At 36.8% G+C, this 27,594-nt stretch overlaps 7 protein-coding genes and 1 long non-coding RNA gene across 8 annotated transcripts; 5 read left to right on the forward strand and 3 right to left on the reverse strand.

The window, feature by feature from the left end:
- The first annotated feature begins 1,641 nt into the window (after positions 1–1,641).
- PHYD (phytochrome D) lies at positions 1,642–6,837 on the forward strand. The gene is made up of 4 exons (XM_011102453.3): positions 1,642–4,118; positions 4,285–5,092; positions 5,410–5,700; positions 6,208–6,837. The coding sequence occupies exons 1-4, from the start codon at positions 1,976–1,978 to the stop codon at positions 6,401–6,403; spliced, it is 3,438 nt and encodes a 1,145-aa protein (XP_011100755.2). The 5' UTR covers positions 1,642–1,975; the 3' UTR covers positions 6,404–6,837.
- LOC148786786 (uncharacterized) lies at positions 6,303–7,796 on the reverse strand. Its single transcript, XR_016068027.1, has 2 exons — positions 7,644–7,796; positions 6,303–6,537 (listed from the first exon to the last, which is right to left on the reverse strand). It is a non-coding gene; the product is annotated as an uncharacterized LOC148786786 (long non-coding RNA).
- An 88-nt stretch (positions 7,797–7,884) lies between these two features.
- LOC105178885 (uncharacterized) lies at positions 7,885–14,007 on the forward strand. Its single transcript, XM_088886270.1, has 14 exons — positions 7,885–8,028; positions 8,263–8,834; positions 9,160–9,574; positions 9,641–10,313; positions 10,724–10,764; positions 11,145–11,213; positions 11,641–11,741; positions 11,944–12,022; positions 12,143–12,241; positions 12,348–12,416; positions 12,538–12,587; positions 12,677–12,758; positions 12,933–13,027; positions 13,435–14,007. The coding sequence occupies exons 2-14, from the start codon at positions 8,386–8,388 to the stop codon at positions 13,559–13,561; spliced, it is 2,349 nt and encodes a 782-aa protein (XP_088742396.1). The 5' UTR covers positions 7,885–8,028; positions 8,263–8,385; the 3' UTR covers positions 13,562–14,007.
- A 283-nt stretch (positions 14,008–14,290) lies between these two features.
- Positions 14,291–15,583, reverse strand: LOC105178886 (DNA-binding enhancer protein-like protein). Its single transcript, XM_011102457.3, has 4 exons — positions 15,349–15,583; positions 15,183–15,238; positions 14,635–14,701; positions 14,291–14,549 (listed from the first exon to the last, which is right to left on the reverse strand). The coding sequence occupies exons 1-4, from the start codon at positions 15,475–15,477 to the stop codon at positions 14,469–14,471; spliced, it is 333 nt and encodes a 110-aa protein (XP_011100759.1). The 5' UTR covers positions 15,478–15,583; the 3' UTR covers positions 14,291–14,468.
- Positions 15,584–15,675: 92 nt separating this feature from the next.
- Positions 15,676–18,409, reverse strand: LOC105178929 (Pectin lyase-like superfamily protein). Its single transcript, XM_088886265.1, is given in 7 exon segments — positions 15,676–16,300; positions 16,358–16,621; positions 16,752–16,804; positions 16,807–16,963; positions 17,208–17,370; positions 17,466–17,667; positions 18,400–18,409. Coding segments are annotated over 7 exon segments (1,035 nt in total). The 3' UTR covers positions 15,676–16,114.
- LOC105178883 (Peroxidase family protein) lies at positions 18,403–20,326 on the forward strand. Its single transcript, XM_011102452.3, has 3 exons — positions 18,403–18,726; positions 18,922–19,285; positions 19,829–20,326. The coding sequence occupies exons 1-3, from the start codon at positions 18,499–18,501 to the stop codon at positions 20,191–20,193; spliced, it is 957 nt and encodes a 318-aa protein (XP_011100754.2). The 5' UTR covers positions 18,403–18,498; the 3' UTR covers positions 20,194–20,326.
- A 2,039-nt stretch (positions 20,327–22,365) lies between these two features.
- Positions 22,366–24,224, forward strand: LOC105178928 (GDSL esterase/lipase At4g16230). Its single transcript, XM_011102520.3, has 5 exons — positions 22,366–22,675; positions 22,769–22,899; positions 23,145–23,390; positions 23,526–23,787; positions 23,944–24,224. The coding sequence occupies exons 1-5, from the start codon at positions 22,435–22,437 to the stop codon at positions 24,177–24,179; spliced, it is 1,116 nt and encodes a 371-aa protein (XP_011100822.2). The 5' UTR covers positions 22,366–22,434; the 3' UTR covers positions 24,180–24,224.
- A 1,112-nt stretch (positions 24,225–25,336) lies between these two features.
- ECHIA (enoyl-CoA hydratase/isomerase A) lies at positions 25,337–27,486 on the forward strand. Its single transcript, XM_011102450.3, has 3 exons — positions 25,337–25,820; positions 26,630–26,912; positions 27,223–27,486. The coding sequence occupies exons 1-3, from the start codon at positions 25,405–25,407 to the stop codon at positions 27,325–27,327; spliced, it is 804 nt and encodes a 267-aa protein (XP_011100752.2). The 5' UTR covers positions 25,337–25,404; the 3' UTR covers positions 27,328–27,486.
- The last annotated feature ends 108 nt before the right edge of the window (positions 27,487–27,594 follow it).

Below are 27,594 nucleotides of genomic sequence, written 5' to 3' on the forward strand. Positions count from 1 at the left end.
CTTTGGTCTAAATTTTGATTCTTCCTCGTATACATACCAAAATTTTCAAAATTTATTTTGTTTAAATATTATAATAATTACTATTGTACATATATTAATTAATCTGTAAATTTGTGCAAGGAGTGGTTGAGCTAAGATAAGATGATCGAGTGGATATAATTGGAGAGGATGAGTGGGGCCTATTATGGTACATATTTCACGTGGGGGAGGAATGTATTCTCTATTCTGGAACTGGAAGGGGAAATAGACAAGCTTGCCCCACTAATAACCTCATCTTGCTACCTTTCCCTACTTTTCCTCAAAAAAAAAAAAAAAAAGAAAAAAAGAAAGCTTTTTTTGATAATTTACCTTCCCTATTTAAATTCCATTAATATTCCAAAATAAATAATTGAAGGGCAAAAGATTTATTCTTTTGTTTCCTTTCATTTGCCAAGTTCTTAATACTGTATATATTCAGTCCTTAATTCTGAAAAGGGAAAAGTGTAATTTTACCGAGTTTTAATTTTGATTCTGTATAAAATAGCTTTTATAATGTAGTCCTGTAATTTATAAAAAATTACAATTTTGGTCCCATCTAACTTGAAAACCTCAATTTTAAAAGTTATGTGTCCAGTATATGTATTTTTTCTATCAAAAAGGATTAAAATTATTATTTTTTAAAGTTACGAAATTAATTCGTGGTTGACGAAAATTGGTGGGATTAATTTACATGATGAAAATGGCAAATTTCCCATTCTGAAATTCTAACACTTATTCATTCTCCAACTCCAACACAAATTGTCTATATAATTTACTGTCTATATTGACGAGAAAGTGCAAAAAACAATCTGTAAAAAAATAAGGGGTGAATTGCATTTTATGTTTTTTACGGGATTTGTTTTGCACTTTTTCATTAACAAAGGAATGTAAATTATATTTTAACCCTTTTCATTTTATTGCTGCTTTAGCAAGATTCAAACGATTAATCAAATTTACTTGAATCTCAATTCATGTTATTAATAATTACGGTGAAATTTCTTTGACATATTTAGAAAAGATTAACCGAAATCAAGAGAATGAGGAAAAGCTGAGGAATATGATGAGGTCCCAAAATTGAGTACCCTATCAACTTAAAGCATAGAATAACAAACTACTTTTTCCATTGGTCCATCTTTATAATTTTTCCACCCATTCTCTTTTTTAAGGTATCCAACAAAATCCCACAAAAATAATTAGAAAAAAAAGACACACGTAAAAGAGAAAAAGAAAAAAGAAAGATCCAAAAATTAAAATTTTCAAATATACATTAAATTGTGTTAGAAGAAAAGAGGAATAATAGAAACAAGAATACATACTCCGTATGGGAATGGGTATCCCAAAACTCTCAATTCCATGAAAACTATCCTTTCTCGCCGATGGAGAAACAAATCTCTTTATAAGGGGAAAAATTCTTTCAACAAGAAAATCAAGATATTGTCACAAAAGAAATGTCCAAAGTAAAATCTGTCAAAATTGTTGTAAAATTCAGCAAATTACAGAAACACTCTTATTAAACAATTTCTAGCTCTGTAAATATGGTAGATAAAAGACGAAATAGTATTTTGTCTCTACCTACCCTAAATAATGTAAATTTGGAGTAGTATAAATACCTCCGCTCATTTGAAAAGGAGGAGAATGATTTTTTGGGAAAAGAATTTTAATGTAAAATGTGTTGAATTGCCCTCTTAATATAAATATAATCAATTTCGTTTTTTAGCAACACCACCCATGATTCCCGATACCATGAAAATGATCTCTTCCCCAATTTCTCCAGAATTTCAGGCCAAATTTTGCTGGAAATTTGAGTGACATGGAGCTATGCTCAAACTGTTTGTGGAACAGTAATTAGCAGTCAGAGCAACACATGCAAAATAATATAACTGTTCCAAAAGTTTCCCTTTTCAGTCATCATAATACTCTTCTGGATTTCTGACCAAATTTTCTTGAATTTGGAGAAATGGCTACTTCAGGAAGCAGGAGAACTCATGCAAATGATTACTATTCCCAAGCTTTACCTGAAGTTCAAACTCAAGCTCAATCTTCAGGGACAGAGCAAATTCATAGTCAGCATCACCATGCTAACAATAATATTACCAGCATAAACAGGGGTGGTGGCGATTCCATGACCAAAGCTGTAGCGCAGTATACTCTGGATGCAAGACTTCACGCTGTTTTCGAGCAATCTGGTGAGTCTGGAAAATCCTTTGATTATTCACAGAGTATTAGGACTACTAATCAATCTGTTCCCGAGCAGCAGATCACTGCTTATTTGTCCAAAATGCAGCGTGGCGGCCGTATTCAACCCTTTGGTTGTATGATAGCCGTCGATGATTCGAGTTTTCGTGTATTAGCTTACTCCGAGAATGCCCGCGAGATGCTGGGCTTATCGCCTCAGTCGGTCCCAACTCTTCAAAGGCCGGAAATTTTGACTATCGGAACTGATGTTAGAACACTTTTCACCCCCTCCAGCTCTGTTTTGCTGGAGAGGGCATTTGGGGCGAGGGAAATTACATTGTTGAATCCAATTTGGATTCATTCAAAGAATTCAGGGAAACCCTTTTATGCAATTTTGCATAGGATAGATGTAGGGACAGTGATTGATCTAGAGCCTGCCAGGACGGAGGACCCTGCCCTTTCTATTGCTGGCGCTGTCCAGTCGCAGAAGCTTGCAGTTAGGGCTATTTCCCATTTGCAGTCACTCCCTGGTGGGGACATTAAGCTTTTGTGTGATACAGTTGTTGAGAGCGTGAGGGAGTTGACGGGGTATGATCGAGTTATGGTTTATAAGTTTCACGAGGATGAGCACGGTGAGGTTGTGGCAGAGAGCAAGAGACCAGATTTAGAGCCATATATCGGTTTGCATTACCCCAGCACGGATATTCCACAGGCTTCAAGGTTTTTCTTTAGGCAGAATAGAGTTAGGATGATAATGGACTGTCATGCTACCCCCATCAATGTCATTCAGGATGAAGCATTGATGCAGCCTCTGTGTTTAGTAGGTTCAACACTCAGGGCTCCTCATGGTTGCCATGCCCAATACATGGCAAATATGGGGTCAATTGCTTCGTTGACACTTGCTGTTATCATTAATGGAAATGATGAAGATGGCATGCGAGGAAGAAATTTAATGAGGCTATGGGGATTGGTTGTTGGCCATCACACTTCTGCTAGATACATTCCTTTCCCACTACGTTATGCTTGTGAATTCCTAATGCAGGCATTCGGTCTTCAACTGAAAATGGAATTACAATTGGCATCACAACTGTTGGGGAAACATGTTCTAAGGACACAGACTCTGTTGTGTGATATGCTGCTACGGGATTCACCCACTGGGATTGTTACACAGAGCCCTAGTATCATGGACCTTGTGAAGTGTGATGGGGCTGCACTATACTACCAAGGGAATTATCATCCTCTTGGTGTCACACCTACTGAAACACAGATAAAGGATATTGTGCAATGGTTGTTGAAGTTCCATGGGGATTCAACAGGTTTGAGTACTGATAGTCTAGCCGATGCTGGTTATCCAGGGGCAGCCACTCTAGGCGATGCGGTTTGTGGAATGGCTGTTGCATTCATCACTTCAAGAGATTTTTTGTTCTGGTTCCGGTCCCATACCGCAAAAGAGATAAAATGGGGTGGTGCAAAGCATCACCCACAGGATAAAGATGATGGTCAGAGAATGCATCCCCGTTCCTCATTCAAGGCGTTTCTCGAGGTGGTCAAGAGTCGAAGTCTGCCATGGGAGAATGCTGAAATAGATGCAATTCACTCTTTGCAGCTGATACTAAGAGATTCGTTTGGGGATGCTGATGCAGGCAATTCTAATGCAGTTGTACAGGCCCAGGTTCGGAACTTGGAGTTACAACGGATGGATGAACTCAGTTCTGTAGCCAAAGAAATGGTTAGGTTGATCGAGACAGCAACAGCTCCTATTTTTGCTGTAGATGTTGAAGGCCGCATAAACGGGTGGAATGCAAAAGTTGCAGAATTGACTGGACTATCTGTTGAGGAAGCAATGGGAAAGTCCTTGGTTCATGATCTTGTTCACAAAGAATCCGAAGAAATTGCTGATAAGCTTCTGTTTCATGCTCTGGGAGGTGTTGCCCTTCTACTTACTTTCACTGTTTCTTATGTTGATCAAGAATTGGATTCTAAATTCTTTTACTGAAAACACTATAGTTTAGAGTTAATGTCATTAGAGTAAATGACACCTAGCTTCTTTGGTTTCTCTTCATACATTATCTTATAGTGTAATCAATGCAGGTGAGGAGGATAAGAATGTTGAATTAAGGTTGAAGACCTTTGGCACTGAAACCAGTAAGAAAGATGTATATGTGGTGGTCAATGCTTGCTCTAGCAAAGACCATACAAACAATATCGTTGGCGTCTGCTTTGTTGGTCAGGATGTAACTGAGCAGAAAGTCGTGATGGACAAGTTCATCCACATTCAAGGTGATTACAAGGCAATTGTACACAGTCCCAACCCTCTGATCCCACCTATATTTGCTTCAGATGAGAACACCTATTGCTCCGAGTGGAACACTGCTATGGAAAAGCTCACCGGTTGGAGTAGAGGGGATATCATTGGGAAGATGTTAGTTGGGGAGATATTTGGAAGTTGTTGTCGGCTCAAGGGTCCAGATGCCATGACAAAGTTCATGATTGTCTTGCACAATGCAATTGGTGGCCAAGATACTGACAAGTTCCCGTTTTCTTTTTTTGACCGAGACGGTAAATATGTGCAAGCTCTTTTGACCGCGAACAAGAGAGCAAATATGGAAGGCCAGATTATAGGAGCCTTTTGCTTCATGCAGATTGCAAGTCCTGAATTGCAGCAAACTCTGACTGTCCAGAGGCAAACTGAAAAGAAGTGTGTTTCAAAGATGAAAGAGCTGGCTTATATTTGTCAGGAGCTAAGAAATCCATTAAGTGGTATCCAGTTTACTAATTCACTCTTGGAAGCCACAAATTTGACAGAAGACCAGAAACAGTTACTTGAAACCACTGCTACTTGTGAGAAGCAAATGTTAAAAATTGTAAAGGACGTTGATCTGGTAAACTTTGAGGATGGGTATGTCTTCTTTGAGTTAGAGTAATTCTATTAATACCATAACATCAATGTGCAATTTTGAAAATTCAGATAACACTAAGGATATTTTGTTTCGATAATAAGTTATGGTTGTTATAAATTCTGAAGAGATGATCAAGGATGGAGTTAACTTGGACATTTGGTAACTCATGAAGTTTGAAAAAACTGACTTTAGTCACTTTTGATACCTATAACTACCTTGTCAATACTAGAAGCTTGTTATAGTTAGCATTCTATAACAATTCTATCACTGATCTGCTGTTAATAGGATGAACTAAATTTACCTCATTGTCTGGTAGTTCAATGGAGCTTGAGAAAGTGGAATTTGTACTTGGGAGTGTAATAGATGCTGTTGTTAGTCAAGTAATGTTATTGCTGAGAGAAAGAGGTCTGCAACTGGTCCGCGATATACCAGAGGAAGTCAAGACCCTGGTTGTCTATGGTGATCAAGTTAGAATTCAACAGATCTTAGCTGATTTCTTACGGAACATGGTGCACCATGCACCATCTCCAGGTTGGGTAGAAATGCAACTTAAACCAAGTCTGAAGCAAATTTCTGACGGTATAACCGTCGCACACAATGAGTTCAGGTAAAAATATTCTCACTTTGCTTCTCTGAAATGTTAGGCATCAAGCATCTTGACTTTCCTTTTCATGAACACATGTTTGCTGTTTGTTACTTTGCTTTCTTTCAAGTAGTAGTAAAGAGTTCAAATACCTCTCTTGCTCTATTTGATGAGATTGGATCTCCTTAAATTTGTTTATAACTACTGCTGTAAATCAGTCGAGCTCAAGTGGAGCTTCTGACAATTTTAGGCTCAAACTCAAATGCGATTTGGGAAAATTGAGCCCGAGCTTGTAAAGCTTGACTACTTCCAGAGAGTTGATTATACGAGTGTTTTACGTGTCTCGTTCATTCTAAGCTCTACTTGTGTTACTCGACAAACTAGAACAGGTGCTGGTAAACTACAAGTTTGATCATTGAACTAGTCTTGTGATGTCTTCTTTGTTCCTTTTCTAACCTTGAGACACTCATCCATTTTCTATCATCAATTACATTAACTTGGTGATATAATATTGTGTGTTTGGCTTTGAAGAATTATATGCCCCGGTGAAGGTCTTCCACCCCAACTGGTCCAAGACACGTTTCACAGCAATCGATGGGTGACTCAGGAAGGCCTAGCACTAAGCATGTCCAGAAAATTTTTGAAGCTTATGAATGGAGAAGTTCAATACATCATAGAATCAGAAAGCTGCTATTTCCTTATCATTCTTGAGCTACCTATGCGTTGAACTGAACAAGACGCGTATTTAGTCACAAACAAAATTTCCAACTTGACAACAATCTTAGTGCTGGTCTCGGAGACACTTCCTATGGCCCTTACTTGGAAGGAGATATATATAGAGAATGATCTCCAGCACTCAACCTGCGAAGCCATTTATGGGTTAGTTTTGGCAGCCTAATTTTCAAATGTACATGTTGTATAAAAGCACTGAGATTGCATCAAAAACTGATACTGTCTTCATCAGAATAAACCTTAAAAAACAAAAGAGAGACAGAAAGAAGAAGAAGATGAATTTGTTGTTGTATGGGATAATTGGAAAGCATGTGTATAGTTTATTGAATGATTGGTGTCTCTTCTGGAAGTGCAGTATTGTACATACATAGAGGAGATGATGAATCTGCTAATGTTGTGTATATCTTTAAATAAAATATTGTGGTTGAATTGTTTGTAGCCGCCCATATCAAACCTACCTTACTCTCAACATTTTAATAAGAGAAAGGGCATATATTTATAATTCTTGATTCTAGATAATGGTTTGACTTAGGTAGCAATTATTTATTGGTGGCAGTGATAAGGTAATAATATGGGGTGGAGGAGTTCATGTTAAAAGTGTCAGTTGCATTTTCTTTTATTTATATTGTGTACTCAAAAACAAAGATAAATTTGCACACCATTATCCCGTACTGCATTGTGGCTCTACGTCATTCAAACAACAAGGACCCATCATTATTAATATAAATGAAGAAGAAGAAAAATGATTCTTTGTTATTAGTAATATTAATGAAGGGAAAAAAGGATTTAAACTAAAAAAAAAAAACACAAATGTATAGAATGATGGTAATTGGGTTTGGGTGATGTGGCGGAGGCATTAATATAAACAACTCCGAACAAATTGACTAATTAATAATCATTTATTAGGCTATTAATTAGGTGGCCTTAAAGACGCCTCAAATACCAAATACCAAATCCCCATTTACAAAATTAAAATTATCCCTTCAATATATTAATAACCTAATCTTTTTTTCAACTTCTAAATCAATAAATACATTAAAATAATAAACTACTACAATAATATGTATATCAGATTGGGGGTTAATAAATAATTGATGAGTTGAGGAAGGCTCAATGGGGAATTATTTCAGCTGTGAGGAGACTTGGAATCCAAAAAATATAAATTAAATGATTAATCTAAAATAGAGAAGGAGGGATGGGCAAATAGAAAAGTGGATTGGAGATAGTTTTCTTACTTTGTTTTGTGCCTTTCTGAAAGTAGCTGAACAAAATGATGGGCCACGCTCTAAAACTTATCGTGTCTGTCACAGCGCAGATTCCCTCGCACATTATCGTAAAACGATTGGCTGTTATGACACGTTTGTTTCACGCTCCAATTTTGAGAGTGGTCTTTGAATTTGTCGGTCAAATCTGTGTTTTACAGCAAATAAAATGGAGAACCGCCCCCCAAGGCAGAGCTCAGCTGAGAATGCAGACATTTTAGAGGGAGGACGGAGAGGGAGAGGCGGAGAGCGAGAGAGAGAGAGAGAGGGAGAACAATAAGTTAAAAGAGAAAACAAAGCTGAGCAGAGTGTAAATGATAGGAAAAGGCCAAAAGGGTGATGCTTAGAGCTCTCAAAGGTCGCATTTTTATTCGTTTTGGATGCACATTAGACTCATAAATCGCGTAAACACGTAGTTTATGTATAAAAAGAAAGATAAAAAATACCCTTTTTAAAAAAGGAAAGATACTAGTGATCTTAGTCATAGATCCATTCTTGAGGTATACAGGCAGGCTGATAGAAAGAAGAAAGTAAACTAGCCAAGAAATTCTTCTGATTTCGTTCGTTATTGGTTGAATTCTCTTGTTTTCAGGATTGGGGTTGTAAAGAGTGCAAGTTTGAATTTGCTGCTATGGGTGTAAGTCTTGCTGGTTGAAGTTGTTCTTTTCTTGATTTTCAAGATTCAAATTTTGAAGGGTTCTGGGAGTTTGTTCCTATGGAGAATACTACAACAGAATCAGTGCCGCCGCGGTCGAACGACCTGCCGCCAGCTGAGGAGCTGCTGAAGAAGATCCAAGAACTAGAAATAGGTCACGCCCAGTTGAAGCAAGAGATGTCTAAGCTCATCACTTCATCCACAGCTGAAATTATGGCTGCTGATCGTCATCACAAGCAGAGGTCACACTCCATTTCTCCTCAAAGAGCTCCGCGGCGGAGAGCTGGCGGCGGAAATGGCAACGTGATGGCAGCATGGAAGAAGGGCTCCGCCTCGTTTCGGCATTCCTCTCCATTGCAGAGGGAGAGTCGTAATGGGGATGCATGGGGTGGCGGCGGAGGCGGGGAGCCTGCAGCAGTTAGGTTTACGGATAAGCAGTATTTGAACATATTGCAGGCTATGGGGCAGGCAGTGCACATATTTGAGCCTAATTATCGGATCATTTACTGGTTAGTTAGTTCACTGAAGTATGCTTTCCATTTTTCGACATATACACTTTGATGCTCGTTTTCGTAAATTACATGTTCATATTTAGGTGAATTGGTAGTTTTGAATGCCTCTTCCTATTCTTGATTGAGGATACTGAGTTTATTCTGGAGCTGCATATGTAATGCATTTAATTCCAGAACATATAGATTGACACGGAGTTGTTGATGTGAGTTCATATTTCATGATTTTCTTGTTGCTAATCGGCATGAATAAAAAAAAGATTTTATTGCTTGACAAATCTTTCCAACCTTCTCTAAACTAATTGTGCGTGTTTATTTAGTGCAGGAACAGAACTGCTGAAACTCTTTATGGGTATTCTGCTGCAGAGGCTCTAGGGCAGGACGCCATTGAGCTATTAATAGATTCTCGAGATTTTGCTGTAGCTAGTAATATTGTGGATCGTGTGACAACGGGCGAGAATTGGACAGGGCAGTTTCCAGTTAAAAATAAGAGGGGAGAAAGATTTTTAGTTGTTGCAACTAATACCCCTTTCTACGATGATGATGGTACTTTAGTTGGAATTATATGCGTATCAAGTGATGCCAGACCTTTTCAAGAAGCAAATTCTGTAATGGCTGTGCCAAGGGACTTGGAAAATGATTCAAGTTTCAGCAGGCCCCGAAATATTGCTTCGGCCAAACTTGGACTTGATCCTCAGCAGCCTCTACAAGCAGCAATCGCCTCCAAAATATCAAATTTGGTAAGTGCTACTGGTGTGAGTATTTTTTCACGTGACATTTGCTAACTTCATCTTAATATCTGATAGGCTTCAAAAGTAAGCAACAAGGTTAAGTCAAAAATGAGGCATGCAGAGAACTACTCAGATCGAGAAGGTGGCAGCGGCGATAGTCATCACTCTGATCATGGTTTCTCAGATGCAGCTATGTCTGACCATAAGGAGGATGCAGCTTCAAGTGGAGCTAGTACGCCTCGTGGCGATATACATCCTTCTCCATTTGGAGTGTTTTCTGGAGGTAGCCACGAGGAAAATTCCCCTGGTAAACCATCCCGAGATTCTGGTGACGAGATTGAAGGGAAAGCTAGGATTGCTAGGATCCTTACCTCAAAGGCAGAGGCTTTGATTGGTAAGAAAGGTTTAACATGGCCATGGAAAGGAAATGAACGAGATGGAACAGAACCAAAGTCTTCCCGTTTTGCCTGGCCTTGGTTACAGAATGACCAAGAAATTGAAGTGGGACAGCAAAAGAGTGCTGCTCCCTCATTGAAATCAGAAAATCAGATTACTGAAACCAATCGAACAGCTAATAATGATGCTTCAGGATCTTGGTCCTCTTCGGTTAATGTTAACAGCACAAGCAGTGCTAGTAGTTGTGGAAGTACCAACAGTAGTGCTGTTAATAAAGTTGATATGGATACCGATTGCTTAGATTATGAAATCTTATGGGAGGACTTGACTATTGGAGAACAAATTGGGCAAGGTGAGTGTATTTCACTTTATATGTGGTTATTCCGGAATGTTAGTTTCTATGCAAATTTCCTTTTCTATAATACGGATGGATCCCTTGATATTAGGTGGCATAAAATATGGAATTTTAATTTCCGACATTTCATCAACATAGTTATCAGTAATGCTTTACATATCTTTAAAAATAAAAATGAAGATGAAACCATAGTGATGTCTTTCTTGCTATGTTTTCATGTTATAAGATTCGTGAAGGAACTGTATTAGGATCAATAAGGGAAGCAGATTTGTCTTCTATTTACGTTTGGAACTTTTTTTGGATTACAATGTTTGGATTTGAAATTTCTCTGCTGATGTTCACTGCAGTGTATTTCTCCTTATTACTCTTTGGGACCTCTTACTTAACATTTTGATATGTCTGTGCAGGTTCTTGTGGAACTGTATATCATGCTCTGTGGTATGGATCTGTATGTTCTTTAGCTCTTCTTTTAAAATGTTGCCCTATTCCCATGAAAATTGCCACTAAAACAATTCTATGCAGAAATTATTGGATACCATGTTAGTCCTCCTCCATTAGTCTTATAAACAATTTCTTCCTTGCAATAGAGTTTTTCACTAGATGGATCTAAAAGCTGTACCTCTGCAACCTTTTACTGAAAATTTGAGCGATCAAATATGGTGCTGCTTACATAACATAATTTCAAGTAGAAAGTCTTGAACCAGAAACTAATTATGAACGCACATCATACCATTTTTTCTGGGAATTTCTTCTTTCTGTACTTTTAAAAGGTCTTCATAGCAACTTCCAGTCTCCTTTTGTAATAGAATGAACCTCTATATCTTCCAGGATGTTGCAGTAAAGGTATTCTCCAAACAAGAATATTCTGATGATGTGATATTTTCCTTCAGACAGGAGGTCAGTGTGTATTATGTCTAAAATAACTCTTCCTCTGTGTTACTCATTGTACTATAGTTGATTGTGTGTGTTTGTAGATCACCTTCTACTCTAAATACCATGTACCATGTGGCAGATGTGACACTACTGTACTCATTTGTTGTTATGGAAAATATTCCTTGTGACTTTAATATAAGCTTGAATGATCTATGCTGACTCATGAATAATAAACTAGTCTTATGCTGGATGTGATTTTTTTCTCTAATTGCTTTCTGTCTTGAACTCACCAGTCTGGAGTGCTAAAGACCTTTTATTTATTTTTCTTAAAATTCATTTATCACTGAGACAAATAAGAAAAAGGAACAATGAAGAAGAAAAGAAACCTGAATAATTGGATTAATGTCAGGTGGATATGCATCTGCTTTAAGAGATCTTTTTGGTTTTGAAGGTGGCACTTATGAAAAGACTTCGACATCCAAATATTCTCCTATTCATGGGTGCAGTTACTTCTCCTCAACGTCTTTGCATTGTAACAGAGTTTCTTCCACGGTATTCTCTGCTTGTGCTATACTCTGTCCTTTTTTCTTCTTTTTTTCTAAATATGTTTTTTTTTTTTAAATGAGCTTTTGCATATACTGTATGTTAATATTTAATTCTAGTGCTGTGAACCTATCTTTATTGTTTTGGCATCCTCCCATGAGCATTTGGAATGGTGACTTGTATTCAATTTCCACTCTTTCATTTGATTCAGTGGAAGTCTGTTCCGGTTATTACAGAGGAATACACCAAAATTAGAATGGAGACGGCGCATTCACATGGCTTTGGATATAGTAAGTGCCATAAAAGTTCTCTGTTTTGTTATTCTCCTTTTGCTGCTAGTGAATTTTCACTTGGAGGAACCAAAAATTCTTATATATTTTTGTTGTGTTGTATTGCCGATATGAATACAGGCACGAGGTATGAATTATCTTCATCACTGCAATCCGCCTATTGTTCACCGTGATTTGAAGTCTTCAAATCTTCTTGTTGACAAGAACTGGACTGTCAAGGTCAGCTTACAGTCACTTTTCTGTAGCGATTGGAGTTGCCTTGTTTTGCCTTACGTGCTTTTGGAAAATGTAAATGACATTGAGAAGTATTTGTGCTCTTCAACAGGTTGGTGACTTTGGTCTCTCACGTCTTAAACATGAAACGTATTTGACAACAAAGACCGGCAAGGGAACGGTATTCAACTGTCACCCAGATTTCTTCCTCCTTATGTGCATACATTTTTTTCCAATTGATTGTGCTTAATGAGTCTCACATTTATATAATAGTGAAAACCTTCTTATTTTTGTAAATGCAGCCTCAGTGGATGGCTCCAGAGGTTCTTCGTAATGAGCCTTCAGATGAAAAGTATGGCTAAGTGAATAGTGTAATTAAATCTGGTTTAAACTGGATATATTCAATTCTACAACAGTTTGCTTCTTGTTTGAGATGATCAGGTCCGATGTGTATAGCTTCGGGGTGATACTATGGGAACTTGTAACCCAAAAGATTCCTTGGGAAAGCCTCAATTCAATGCAGGTATTACTAATTCTTTTAGAAACTTATTTAAATGGGGGTCTACTATGTATTGTGGCATGATACATGAATCACTGTAATGAGTTAATTTTCAATAAGAACAGAGGAGGGGTGGGGGGTGGCTGGTTGCAGTAATGCCTTTTATGTGCATGACCAATTTCTTTAGGATTCTTGCAGGTAATTGGAGCTGTGGGATTCATGAACCAACGCTTGGAAATACCAAAGGACGTCGATCCACAGTGGGCTTCTATTATAGAGAGCTGCTGGCATAGGTTTGTTCTTGCGTGATGCTTGCCATCCAATTGATATTGTTCTATTAGTTTTCTCCATCTAAAGAGTGAAAATTCTCAGTAATAGTTGCATCACTTATTATGTTATGTCAACCGGTGGATCATTGTATGTATGTGTCTCATGATTTTCAATGATTATGTATTTCTATTATCTGCCTTCTATGTTTGAACTACTGAAGTGAGTTTTGGAATGAATACTGTTGATTCTACAACAGTGATAGAGACTCTTGAAGTTGGGAAGTCATCTTTTGTTATACTGTTGACAACTTTTCCCAAGTCCCGACTTTAGAAACTTCCAATGTTGAAAATTCTTCCAGTACTAGAGCCATAACTTCAAGTGTACGCAGTTTAGATTAAACTGATTGTGCAAATTACATTTTGTTGAACAGCGAACCACGACGCCGCCCTTCATTCCAAGAATTAGTGGAGAAGCTAAAAGACCTACAGAGACAATATGCAATTCAATATCAAGCTGGGCGTGCTGTTGCTGGAGATGCCAGCCATAAAGAACTATAGATACAAAGGGCGTGTGCAACTTTTACTTCATCTTGCTCCTGTAATTGTCAGCAGATGACAGCCAGAGCTGATTGCAGATTGCTTGTGGTGTCGGACTGAAACATCTGGAGGCGGATACAACAGAACTCCTTTTCTGATATAAGCCAATGACGGATAACTCTTTATCTCAGAATTAGGCTATCATGGATTGAATGTGTCAAAACTCGAAAGTAGCACTCAATTGTGTGTATGTTATGGTTTCGTTGTTTGTATGTTGTCACCATTATTTAATAGGATCTAACTGTTTGAGTTCACAGACATCGTCTTGGGTCGATTTGGGCTGATAATGTTGGAGTTCCAAAGTCCAGCTGTCGAGTTCCAAATGTAAGATAGTGAAACAGTTCTCTTTTTTGAGACTTCTCATCATTTTGGATGTTGTTAGTGTGATTCCTGGTGGTTTGTCTTTACATGCTTGACGGTAGCTTTGTACAGGTCCAACCAGACAATTTCACCCATGTCCAAGGGAAACTCTCAATTTATAAGCATTTGCTTTTGTACAATTTCTGGAGTATCTAGTTCAGGGATAGGAAATAGGTCTCAAAGAACTTGAAGTATAAAACTTGCTGATTCCAATAAAACTGGTTGAGATGCTAACCCATGGATTGGCAACCACATTCTCTTTCAGACACACAGGATGTACCAAGTCAAAGATTGCAATTGGGAAGAGGGGGGAAAAAACGGAAACACGAATACAACATAATTCAAGGATTTAACAAGTGAAACAATGAAATTTGCACAGAAGCAGGTTTTTACAAGCAATACCCAAAGCTTTGAGCAAATTTTATGATGATGACCACAAATGGTGACAAATTTCTTTGCAAGCAAAGTAAAACTTTCTGTTCAGTTCTTGATGGGAAGTGGTTACTACTTAGTAGAGCAAGGATCTAATGGCCGCAACAGCATCACCTTTATGCTCCCGCAATGTTCTTTCAGCCACCTTCTTGTCCAGCTGCTCCAATATTATGGCGTTCGTGTTAAGTATAATTATCATATCAATTGAACAAACTCAAGAGTTGATAAACCAGGAACAATACCTCTAATTCATTTGCAATGATATCAACATCTGCAGCATTGATCTTAACAGCTGCCAATTCTTTCTCCCTGTTAAGAAACCAAACACCATTTCTACAGTCAGGGAACTGATATAAGCACCATAAATTTTGGGACAATGATTGAAACCATAAATTAAATAATTGAAGTAAACACCTTTACATGCTTCATCAGCCAAAAGATAAATCAATGATTTCTCAAGAGCTTCCAAACTATTTCGAATTCATAACGCTGAGACAACATTACGGTAATTGACAAGACGGCCTAAATGTAATGTAGAACCACTTCTGATACCAGTAAAACTTTGACAACCTAAGCATGGGCATATTGAACAACTACACTCTCAAAATTTAGGTTTGGCTTCAAAACTAAATTTCAATAGCTCGATCAATCTCATTTCTTCAATAACATGGACTGTCAAAATTATCCCAAACAAACCATGATTCTTGTGTACCCAGAAAATAAATTCGAACAACATAAAATCTCACTCCACACCACCATAAAGATTAGGAGATAAAAGTTAAAAACATACCTCAATCTGGCAGCTTGAATATCAGCTTCTTTTGACGCAGAAATTGAAGCCATAGCCTGAAACAAAAGAAAGCGCCGCAACAAATTAAAAAAAAAAAAAAAAAAACATTAAATGATTAGCTCACATCTCTAACTGCAAATCCTCTCGTAAAAACGAATCATCTCACCTCCTGGACTCGGGTTGAGTCGAGTTGGCGATCCTCAACCCGGTCGGTTAGCTTGTCGAGGGCTTTGCTCTGCTGCTGCAGGTCTTTGGAGTCCACCACTCTCTCCACTCCATCATCTCCTCCCTCCATTTCCTCTCTGCTGGAAGTTCAACAAGTGCTCTTGTCCAGTGCTTTGTGTGAAATTGAAAGAAATGTGGAAGCCCTAGGATTTTATTGGTTTTGGGCTTGAATGGAGTGTCGGTCCAGTTAAACTCCAAGTAAAGGCTGTCTAAATTGACAGAGCTCCAAAGGATATAGATGTAAATCTACAAATAAGATACATAACATACCCTATGTACTAAATATTAATTAATATGGTAAATAAAAAAACTGTGGAATTCGGTTGTTCTGAATCCTCTAGCTGCAGTCGATTATGTATCATAAATTAAAACTAGACTGAAAATTTTTACTAAAATTCGGCCTACATTAAAATCTTGATCATATTCCAAATTTGTAATGATGTTTGATGATTATAAATCAAGAATAATTCTATCACTTGCCCTATCCCTCTTGATAAGATCCCTATTCTAAGAACATTCCTATCTCGGATTTGGAAAGGGATAATTACTTTAGTTCAAAAATTTACAATGCTTTACACATCACCGAGCTACTGTGCTTTGTAATACTACCAAAACAAAAGATATGAAATGACGGATATTGAAAATGACTCCATCACCACTCACATACTAAAGAAAAACAAGGCCGTAGTTGGCATCAATATTGTTGATCATAATAACCATGCAAGCAGCCATTCCTTGCCTCTGATGAAATCTATGGAGACCAACGGAGCAGCTTCTTTATCACTCAGTTGTTTCGACCAGTGGGCTCGATTGTTTGAAGCTGATCCCGGTCCATAACACTTATACTCCATCAGAATTTTGATCATTGAATTAGATGGTAGTGTGTGCATTTGCTTTTCATAAAATTATTAGGAATGTATAGTTGAATATAAATGTATTATTGATCAGACAAGTTTGTCTTACTCAGTGCTGCCTGAATATCTCCAGTTTGTCCACCCATGATGGATTATACTCCTTGACAGGTATGTGTTCGCAAAGACAACCCTGGAATGTGCCCCTTTGGCTCTACCCAAATGCACGTCTCGCCCCATCCCATAAACCTTCCCCTTCACAAACACAAACCCGCTGCTTTCATCATGCCTTTCCCTGTAATGAGCTGCAATCGATCCTCCTATTTCCAACCTCCCATCACCAACCACAAATAACTCGCACTCCTGCACACACGCATACATACAATAAACATAATTATTAATCCTGAATAATTAGGACAAGATCAAGATGCCATATGTGCCACATTTAATTTCTCTTGCTGATGTTGATTCTTGATTCTTAATGGCGCCTCACATGTAAAATGGATTGGCCGTGTCCAAAGATGAAGTCTATGGAGCCTTGAATTAGCAGTTGTTGTACAAGTGCCTACCCTTGTAGTCAAAAAGAGTGTTTTGATTGCTGAAGAATGCACACTGGTAGAAGGTGGCCTTGTCTGCTCCTACAAATGCTGCTACTGATGACTTATTCTTTGCACTGTAATGGTTAATGCCGGTTGGAGCTATGTTCTGCAAAATTTCACATTCATTGAAACTATTCAGATTTTTTAATTCAGATCACAGTGATTGGGTAAAGATGAACTAAATGATGGATATTGGAAATATATAAATGTAACGTTAGCCATATATAATCAGTTGGGAATCTGTATAGAGTTTAAAATATATCAGACTGATGTAAAGTATAGTATAATTTTTCAAGGGAGAGATTTTTCAAGTTATGTCAAATTTCGTATTGAACAAAAGATAGTATAACCTTAAAGCTGATACCAAAGGCAACAAAATGTGGAGCTTCAACTTTGAAAGTGGCAGAATCATAGTCCTTAGTTGAGATGTTAGAGGAGGCAATGGATGTTCTCCCTCTTCCACTCCCTCTCATGAATATGTAAGGCTTGTTAGCAGGTATTCTAACCTTCTCTCTGCAACAAAATTCAAAACAATATTTAGACAAAAAACTGAAAAAGAATCCAAATTAAGTACTGGAGCAGGATGCCTAGGTAGCTTGATTTTCTACCTGTAGACTCCCTTTATGAGGTGAATGACAATCCAATTAGAATTCCCATCCGGGACATGATCAACGGCAGCTTGTACAGATTTGAAGTCCCCCTCTCCATTTGCATCGACTGTTATGACACGGTTCGTTCCAATTCTTTTAGTCAGAAGAGCGGAATCAATTGTATTTTTCTCAGAGAAGGCGCATGCACGGAATCCTGCTGCTGGAAGATTACTAATAATGTGACAAGAATAAATGCAGAAGTTAAATTCATGGCTCTTGCAGAACGGAGGATATAATTATAAGGTAAATTCATTTTTGTTTCTTTTCTCCAGGGATGGTACTATATATATGCAGTTGAATCTGTCTGGTAGCTTATGTTTTCATGAAGGTAAATGGTGTTAAATGCATGCAGGAGAATCAAATTATTGGCGGATTTGCATCAGCTTCTGGATGTTTGTTATGCATGCAAGTTTCTCATTTTAATTTTAGTTACCTTAATTTTGTGTAATGACTAAAATTAAGAGGGAGGTAAAAGAATAGAACTTTGTTATGGTTGATTGCTCATTCTTGGTTTTTTTTCCCTTTATTTGTGGGTTGCCTGTGCAAGAGAAGCAAATTAAGCATGTCTTTGTCGTCCCTGCACTCAAAATACTACCACTCAACTCAAGTATTTATTAAAATATCATTGGTGCCCAATTATTTAACATAATTTTAATTTTTAATATTCTCTTTTCTGTAGAAAAATTAATATTTTATTTTACAATAAAGTAAAATTCACAAAGATTTGCTTTCTATTGGTTGAATGGTACTTAGACCTGATTCAAATAAAAAATGTCTTGTCCCCACATGCACGAGACATAAGATTGGTTAGAAGTTGCTGTGTGACTGTGACAATGAATTGAGGAAATAAATGTGAACATTGGCTTCATTTAAGCTGGCATAAAATTCTAACTCGGAACCATCTAAGGATAGGTGTATCTATAAAGCCCAATTCAGGTTCTGAAGGTCATCATCATATACACTGCAGAACCAAATTGACTACAGAGAGTGGATGATGAGGAATATAGATCTGGAAATGGTTGCAGTAATTTTGTTGCTGGCTTTCAGTTTTCATGGTGAAGCAGGCGTAGGATCATCGGGCCTATCTTTCAATTTCTACGATGAATCTTGCCCACAACTGGAGAATATCGTCCGAGCAGGAGTTGGATCTCTTTTTCTCGCTGATCCTACCACCCCTGCTGCACTTCTAAGGCTCATGTTCCATGACTGCCAAGTTCAGGTACACACGATGTGTGTGTTCGTCAGTATGTGGGGTTTTCTGTGTTTATTCACTCTTCAAGAACTGGAAGATTGTTTATACCTTTCAGCACTAGGGCTACTACGATGCTTACACACTTTATCACTGTGTGTTTTATTGATTCTTGGTTGATTTTCCTAGTTAAAGAACACATTAATTTATGCATTACGTTGACAGGGCTGTGATGCCTCCATCCTTCTTGATCCAGATGCTGAAAAAACACACTATTCGGAGATAACATCATCTAAAAATTTCGGGATTCGAAAGAGGAACTCTATCAGCTTAATAAAATCAACTGTGGAAGCTGTTTGCCCCGGACAGGTTTCATGTGCGGACATCCTAGTACTTTCTGCACGCGAAGGGGTTGCCCTGTCTGGAGGACCAGGAATCAGTGTCCCTTTAGGCCGCAGGGATTCTTCCAACCCTCCAGACTTTAGATTGGCTGATACTTTAATTCCTCCAGCAGATATTGGAGTTGATGGCGTGCTCCAACTTTTCTCAGAAAACGGCATGACAGTTGAAGAAACCGTTGCCATTTTAGGTACAAAATGAAACAACATTAGAGTAAGACATGAGTACTTATGATTGATCGACGACACACATGTGTATAGTTCATACATGCAGGAGCATATACATCAGTGTTATGTAGCAATTGTGGAAACAATTAGGACTAGGCTCCATGACGTTTAAGACTGGTGCAACTCGCAACTCTTTGAATATTTAGGATTAGTCTATCAGTACTAAATTTCTCTACATGGGAATATACTCGATAATTACACCAACACGCTCTTAATTAGTATAGTCAAACATTGTAGTATAACTATAAATAAAAGCATAATAGGGTGTTACAAGTGTAATAAAATTATCACTGGTATAAGTGTTGGCTTAGTTATAGGTGAGTGGGTGTAAATGTACGTATATATGTATATCTAACGCTAACATCTTAGGTACGTCGGGTCCATAAAATGCCTCATGCACGTTTGATTGCTGTAGCAGACGGTACTTGGTAACATTATGTAAGGCACGAGCTATGTCGACCATCAACTACCAAACCAAAAACTGATGATTGCTTTTTGATTGGCAGGGGCACATACCCTCGGAATAACCCACTGTTTGAGCCTTGAGAGCCGTACAAATGCAACGAATCCAGCATTTGCAAATACACTGAAAATGAGTTGCCGTCTGCCTCTCGGCTTTGTGCAAAACGACCTCACACCACTACTCTTCGACAATCACTACTTTGTGAATTCTATGAGTGGCGGAGGAGTGTTGAGAATTGACGCAGAAATGGCTTTGGACTCGCGAACCAGAGCGTTGGTGCACAAGTTTGCTGATGACGAGGAGGCGTTTTTCCGGGCTTTTTCGTCGGCTTTTGTTAAGCTATCGTCTTCTAATGTTCTTACAGGGAATGAAGGTGTGATTAGGAGTAACTGTAAGGCAGCGTACTGAGAGGAATTGAAGAGATAGAACATGCATTAATTGAAGCAACTCCGATCCAACGCCACTTAATAACTTTTCTAATAATCATCTCATAATTATTGATCATATATATATGGTAATTATGGAATAATGATGTTACAATTATATGTATTTTCTGTGAAATTAATTGATTCCAAGTCTCGTGTAAAATTAATTTACATAATTTCATTAAAATTTAAATATATCAAGAAAAGGAGTGAAAATCTCACAAGAAAATAAATAACTTGTTGAGTGCCGTAACATGTATGTATGTCGTGACATAGACTACACCTACCCTTCATCCCTTGTTGATGCAATACAAACTAGTTAGGTACATAGCATTATCCCAAATTAAAATTAAAAACTAGCCCCCCAACAACCCACCTACTCAATCCCCTCCCCCATTCTGCCCCCCTCATAGAAGAGGGCGACGGCGAGAGAGGAGGCGACGCGGCTTTGCCCCAATTTGCGTGACATCCGTAACCCAGGCACCTCGCCCCCCTCCAGGATGGCGATGTGGAGGCAGGGCATGGTGGCGAGGGTGGGGGTGGGGGGGGGAGTGGGTCAATTTTTTTTATTTAAATTTGTATTATTTTTATTTTATGATTTAAAATTTTCTATAATATTATAATCTAATATTTTATAATTTTAAGTATTTATATTTTAAGTATAAATATTTAAATGATATATTTAAAAATGTGTAAAATTATGTATAGACACTCAGTGACGTCGTGCCACGACAACTAGCATATAAATTAATAAAATTTTATTTTTTTTCCATTTTATCCATTATGCGGTAGAAGAGAAATAAAGAAAAAATATCCAATCAATAAAAAATATTTTTTTCCGCATCATTGCTTATATGCAAGGGTTTTTTTACTGAAACGCTTAGTTGACAGTTGATTTTATTTTTAAAAAAAAATCCAGTTAACAAAAACCCTAAAATAAAAATCCTACTCTTTGTCAACATAAATAAATTTTGACCACTTTTCAAAATTCGATGACTGAAGTCTTACAATTGCCAAACAAAATTAATTCCAGGGTAATTTTTGCTACTCTTATATTTAAAGTCCTAGTATTATCACCCCCTATATACGGAGCAGTAAATGCAATTAAATTATATTTATAATATATCTACATTTATAAAATTCGAACTCATAATCTAGGTTATCAATGACAGCTCCATTTTAAGTAATATGAAATGTCAAAAACCTAAAATCAATGTACTAACATATTAAAAACACATTAACACGAAAACAGTGAGGAACAGTGATTCATGAGTGTACTAATTGATTTGTTACAACAGTGATTTGGGTCAAAATCTATACGACCTTTTTGATCGGGTGAACTGGTCATCCAAATCACTTAGGATCAAACAAGAACCTCTCACATATTAATTCATGAAATGGTATATCTGCGACCAACATAAAATCAAAGTGGGCTATTCCATGAATGGCAACGTACTACATTAAATTCCCGCATACCATTTCATCCTCTTTTCTCTGAATTTTTTAGTCTGGCAGTTGAAAACATTAAACCCTTGTCCCAATATAAAATCCCACTTATATATTATTTTCTCCAAACTCAAACACCCATTCGACCGTTTCCTGCACAAACTTCAGTAATTTCAACCAACGCTTTTATTTTTGGCACTAATTATATATCATTAATAGCATACATCAAATTTTAAAATATGGGCTCCAGAAAACTGTGTAATTTTCACGTTCTGCAGCTGATTTTGTTGAGCAGTCAGTCTTTTCGTCCATAATCTTATCTCCCATGCTGAGAACAGATCACATCAAGTCAAAAAATAGGCAACATTGGTGGCAATTTGCAAGTAACACATAAGCGACTTATGTTTTTCTAACATATAATAAAAAAAATTACAAATTACCTCCTTAACAACGATTTAGATAAGAGGGGTAATTTGCTTCATTTTTCAAATTATATGAAGTAATTTGCTAAAAGAAATTTCATAAAAAAAAGTTGCTCATTTTTCATATTACAAAAGTAACCAGGATTGAATTATCAAACTTTTTGTTAAAAAAAGAAAAAGAAAAGAAATAAACTGTATTAACTCCTTTCCCTTAGCTCATGCATTCTCTATGCTATAAAACAGTATGCTCCTCCACAGAAATTTCACTGCACAAACTCTTGGACAGAGAAAACATCATGTTTTGTGTTTCCATATAGTTCAACTGCTACAGACCATAAGTTTGTTAGATTTCTGTAATGGGAAATCTTTCATTTTGTGTTTTATGTCAATTGTTGGGTGTAGTAATACTGGTTGGCTCAAGGCTGTGTTTGGGCAAATACGTCCCAGCCAATTTTGTTTTCGGAGATTCTTTGGTTGATGCAGGCAACAACAACTACATTTTCTCTCTTTCAAAGGCAAATTTTGCCCCAAATGGGATTGACTTTGGGATGCCGACAGGCAGATTCACCAATGGCAGAACCATAGTCGACATTGTAGGCAAGTTTTCCACTTTTTTTCAGATTCTTACTCAGTTTTTGTAATAATGCATGCCATATTAATTAGTGTGGTCCGTCGTATTTGCATAAGCAGGACAGGAAATCGGTTTAATTGGCTTTACTCCCCCATATTTGGCACCAACCACAACTGGAGCAGCAATTTTACAGGGTGTGAACTATGCTTCTGGTGGAGGGGGTATCCTAAATTATACTGGAAATGTTTTTGTAAGTCCTACTCTGTGGTTAAAATTAACATAATACAAAAAGCTCCTTCGATTTTAAAAAATTATACTTGCACCCTCTACTATCATATTTTAACTACTAGAGATTCCCGCTTGCCACATTGTGTTCCAAGAAATCTCTTATAATATAACTAAATGTCAAGGACTACCAGTGTTAATTATTTTTTACTTTTATTCGACAAACTTTTGTTACATGGCCTAAAGTTCGTTTTGATTGTAAATCAACAGGGTGGAAGGATCAATCTGGACGCGCAAATAGATAATTTTGCAAATACGAGACAAGAAATAATATCAAAACTAGGTGAAGTTGAAGTCAAAAAGCTATTTGAAAATGCTGTGTTTTCAGTAACAATTGGATCAAACGATTTCATCAACAATTACCTCACACCCTACGTTTCAAAACTCGAACAAAAGCTAGTGCCCCCTGAATCCTTCGTGGGAGCCATGATTGCAAGATTTAAAATTCAACTCACGGTAAATATTTCTACAAGTTCTTCTTTTTCTTTTTATTTTATTTTATTTTTGTTGTTAAAAAATGTAAAATTTATTATTTCAATTATAAAAATGTATTGAGTAACATAATCTCATTTTTTACATAAATATCTACAGAGGCTTTACGATATGGGTGCGAGAAAAATAATAGTGGCGAATGTTGGGCCGATTGGGTGCATCCCATTTCAAAGGGACATAAATCCATCTGCAGCTGCTGGGGATGGGTGTGCTGATTTCCCCAACCAACTTGCCCAGCTATTCAACGCCCAATTGAGGGCTCTTCTCACCCAACTTGGTGCAAATCTTCACCAATCAAATTTTATTTACGCAGATGTATATCACATCGTCAATGATATTATTCAAAACTATTCCTCATATGGTATGTTTGCTTCCTCATATAATAACTCCAATTTAAATAAAATATAAGAATTCATGTGTTATCGTAGTACTTTTAGAGTTTTAAGGTCTCAATTTTACCATTTAAATAAAACTTATTATTATTATTATTTTTTGAATTGTTGGTTGGCGCGTGCAGGGTTTGGCAATGCAAATTCAGCATGTTGCAGGGTTGGTGGTAGGTTTGGCGGCCTAATCCCATGTGGTCCAACATCAAAAGTTTGTGAAGACAGATCCAAATATGTGTTTTGGGATCCTTTTCATCCTACGGATGCAGCCAATTCTATCATAGCAATGCGTTTGGTTGATGGAGACTCTGCTGATATCTGGCCCATCAATATACGACAGTTAATGAGATCAAAACCCTTGGATTAAAGCAATTCAGATCTGTTTATTTTCTCTTTGGTTATCAACACTTGAAGGAAGTACACAATTTATAACTAATTTTTTCAATGTATCTCAACATTTTCTCATATATATTGTGTATCTGTGAGTAATAGAATATGTTACATGTAAGATCCACAAGTTTTCATATCTAATTGACCAATTAATCAATAAGTGTTAAATAAATCTAATTGGTTGATAATAAATTATAGGTTGAAGTTTGAATATATTATATACAATATGGAAGGGACTAAATTGAAGTTTTATTAAATACTTGGGTCAAATTATATAAATTGAGAAATTAAGAATCAAATTACGATTTCAATAGAAGTTAAATTACAAATCAAATAAGATGTAGAAAAGTATTTAATAAATAAATAATTTAAATTACAAATCAAATAATAATTTAATATAATAAATACAAACTAAATATAATATTTTGCAAAGACACTGACAATATGCTTAACCAAAAGTTGAAAACGTTTAGGAATAAAATAAATAAATACATTTATCATACTTTTAAAGAAGATATATTTGAAAAAGGGACATGTAATTACTCATTTTATCTATAAAAACTTAAAAAGTTAATGACTTAATTTTATTATCAAATTAACAAATAATTTTTTGTATGAAAGTTCTTATATATTTATTGTACTCATTAATTACTTAATTTATACTTTTTAAAATTCGAACTAATTAATTTATTAATTATATTTTATTTTATTATAATTAAAATATAGTTATTCAAATTAAGAAAAAAATAATTGATTTTAAGATGCAAAATATTAAAAATAATCCTTTACACTACAAATATATATATATATACATATATGTAATATAAGGACTATTTTATTTAAATATTTAGTCACGAAGTAAGTTCTTATAAAAAATTTATCTCTCAAATTAAATATGGTCGAATCAAATCGATCATGAAATAAATAAAATATATTTATTATGTAATTAATTAATTTTTTATAATTATATAGCAATTCGATTTAAATTAAAAACATTTAAATCAATTATGGACACATCTGAATTTTGAGAGTGTTGTACACATTCCATAACTGAAAATACTTTTGTACACATTATTACCCATACCGTCGGTCACCGATAAGGCTTATTGCTTGACACGCATTCCAACACCTACACATACAGATTCAAACCAATATATACTATTCACAACCATGCCGTCCAGAGGAGAAAGGTACAACCCAGAATGGAAATCCCACTCCCCCCGCCGGAAAAGCTCATCTTCGTTCACCGCCAACCAAACGGCGTCGCTTACGTCATCATAAACAGGCCGAAATCCCTCAACTCCTTGACCCGGCCCATGATGGGGGACTTGGCCAAGGCAATCAAGAGCCTGGACTCAGATAATTCTGTCCGTGTTATTGTACTTTCCGGCTCGGGTCGGGCGTTCTGCTCAGGCGTTGACTTGACCGCGGCCGAGGACGTGTTTAAGGGAGACGTCAAAGATGTGGAAACCGACCCTGTTGCTCAAATGGAGCGGTGTAAGAAGCCGATAATCGGAGCTATAAATGGGTTCGCGGTGACGGCTGGATTTGAGATTGCTTTGGCTTGTGATCTTTTGGTGGCTTCAAAGGAAGCTAAGTTCATGGACACTCACGCCAGGTGGAGTTTTTTCTCCTTTGAAACCTTATACCATCGAATTCACCTATTTCTAGTAGGAATTTTATCGTGATAATGTTAATTGGTATGGGATATCGTAGGTACAACTGTCAACCCCTAGAGTATTGGATATAGAGATCTAAATCGGTTGAGTTTAGCCGATTAATATTGTTTGAGTTTGATTTGATTTTTAAGTGTGTGAATTGATCTCTTTGATCTTATTGTTGAATGAGTTGAGCTAGGGTGAGTGTTGATTGAGCTAAACACAAGTAACAATCATAAATATGCTTCTTAATGTTTGCTGTGGATATGCGAATTATTATGTTATCAAGGTGTTGGAGCTGATCTAGTTTTCTTAATTTGCTTCCGAGAAGCACAACTGTTTGCTATTGTTCTTGCATGCCTAATGAGAAGATAACATGTATTGCTTGACGATGACTTCATTAAACACATTGTTGACAATATATTATGTCTATATGAAGATAAATAACTTAGTAACTCATCTATTTGATAAATCTGCGGTTTGCTTTAGCATTTTCATGTAGTATATTGTATCATTTCACTCGTCTATTTGATAAATCTGCGGTTTGCTTTAGCATTTTCATGTGGAATATTGTATCATTCCGGGTTGCCACTGTCTTTTACAGAACTTAATAGCTTTTTCTCTTGCTGTGTGCTATAAGCATATCTCATTGGTGAAAGAGAGTACTGTGAGTTTATTTCGTATTTCAGATCCCGTAATCATCTAGAGTGCTTGTGCTTTTCTTGAATACCTCTTCTAGACCTGCCTTATTTTGGACTTGATTTATCAGGTTCGGTATATTTCCTTCGTGGGGTCTGTCTCAGAAACTTTCACGCATAATAGGGCCTAGTCGAGCTCGTGAAGTGTCTCTGACTGCAATGGCTGTAACGGCTGAGCAAGCTGAAAGGTGGGGTTTGGTTAATCATGTTGTTGAAGGAAGTGAACTTTTGAAGAAGGCCCAACAAATAGCAGAAGCTATTATCAAGAATAATCAAGACTTGGTGTTGAGGTACAAAGCAGTTATAAATGATGGATTTAAACAAGATCTTGGCCATGCACTTGATTTGGAGAAGGTAATGAGTTTTGCCCTTATTTTTGTTGCATTTTCCTTTACTACCGTTTCCACTAAACTTGCACTTTTCTGTATTGACTAACCATTTTAAGATCAGATGATGGAATTTGTTATGGTCTAAGTCTTACTGCATATGCCAGCATCCATATTTAGATCTATCAGTGTAAGAAAGGATGAGATGCATTTTGTAGATGAACTTTGTCGTCATCAGTGACAGAGAAAAGAAAGAAAATGTGTTTGGCAGCTCTGAAACAGTCAAATTAGGTTCTCCGTGTAATCTGAACGCCCCTTTCGACCTCTATGACTTTCAGGAAAGGGCTCACGAGTATTATGCGGGGATGACTAAGGAGCAGTTCAAGAAAATGCAGGAATTTATAGCAGGTCGGAACTCAAAGAAAACACAATCAAAATTGTAATTTTCATCTTCCTTTTGGTTAAATAACTTTGGTGGATAAACGTAAGGCGACAAGGAAGGAATATAGATGTTTAATATTATACTTGTTCAAAGACTTCGTACGAACTGATCTAAGTATCAAGCCATAGTTGATGATCATGATATTTTGTCTGTTCTCTGATATCGTGTTCTCTTCTCAAAATTATTCACGCTTCTTGGCCACTGTTTGAAGAGTCCTCTGTATTCAGCAGAGTCGTGATTAATAGGATTTCTTGTATGTGGTGGTCTC

This window comes from Sesamum indicum, linkage group LG10 (assembly GCF_026168435.1).
Source record: "Sesamum indicum cultivar Baizhima isolate 11 linkage group LG10, ASM2616843v1, whole genome shotgun sequence".
Taxonomy (NCBI): domain Eukaryota; kingdom Viridiplantae; phylum Streptophyta; class Magnoliopsida; order Lamiales; family Pedaliaceae; genus Sesamum; species Sesamum indicum.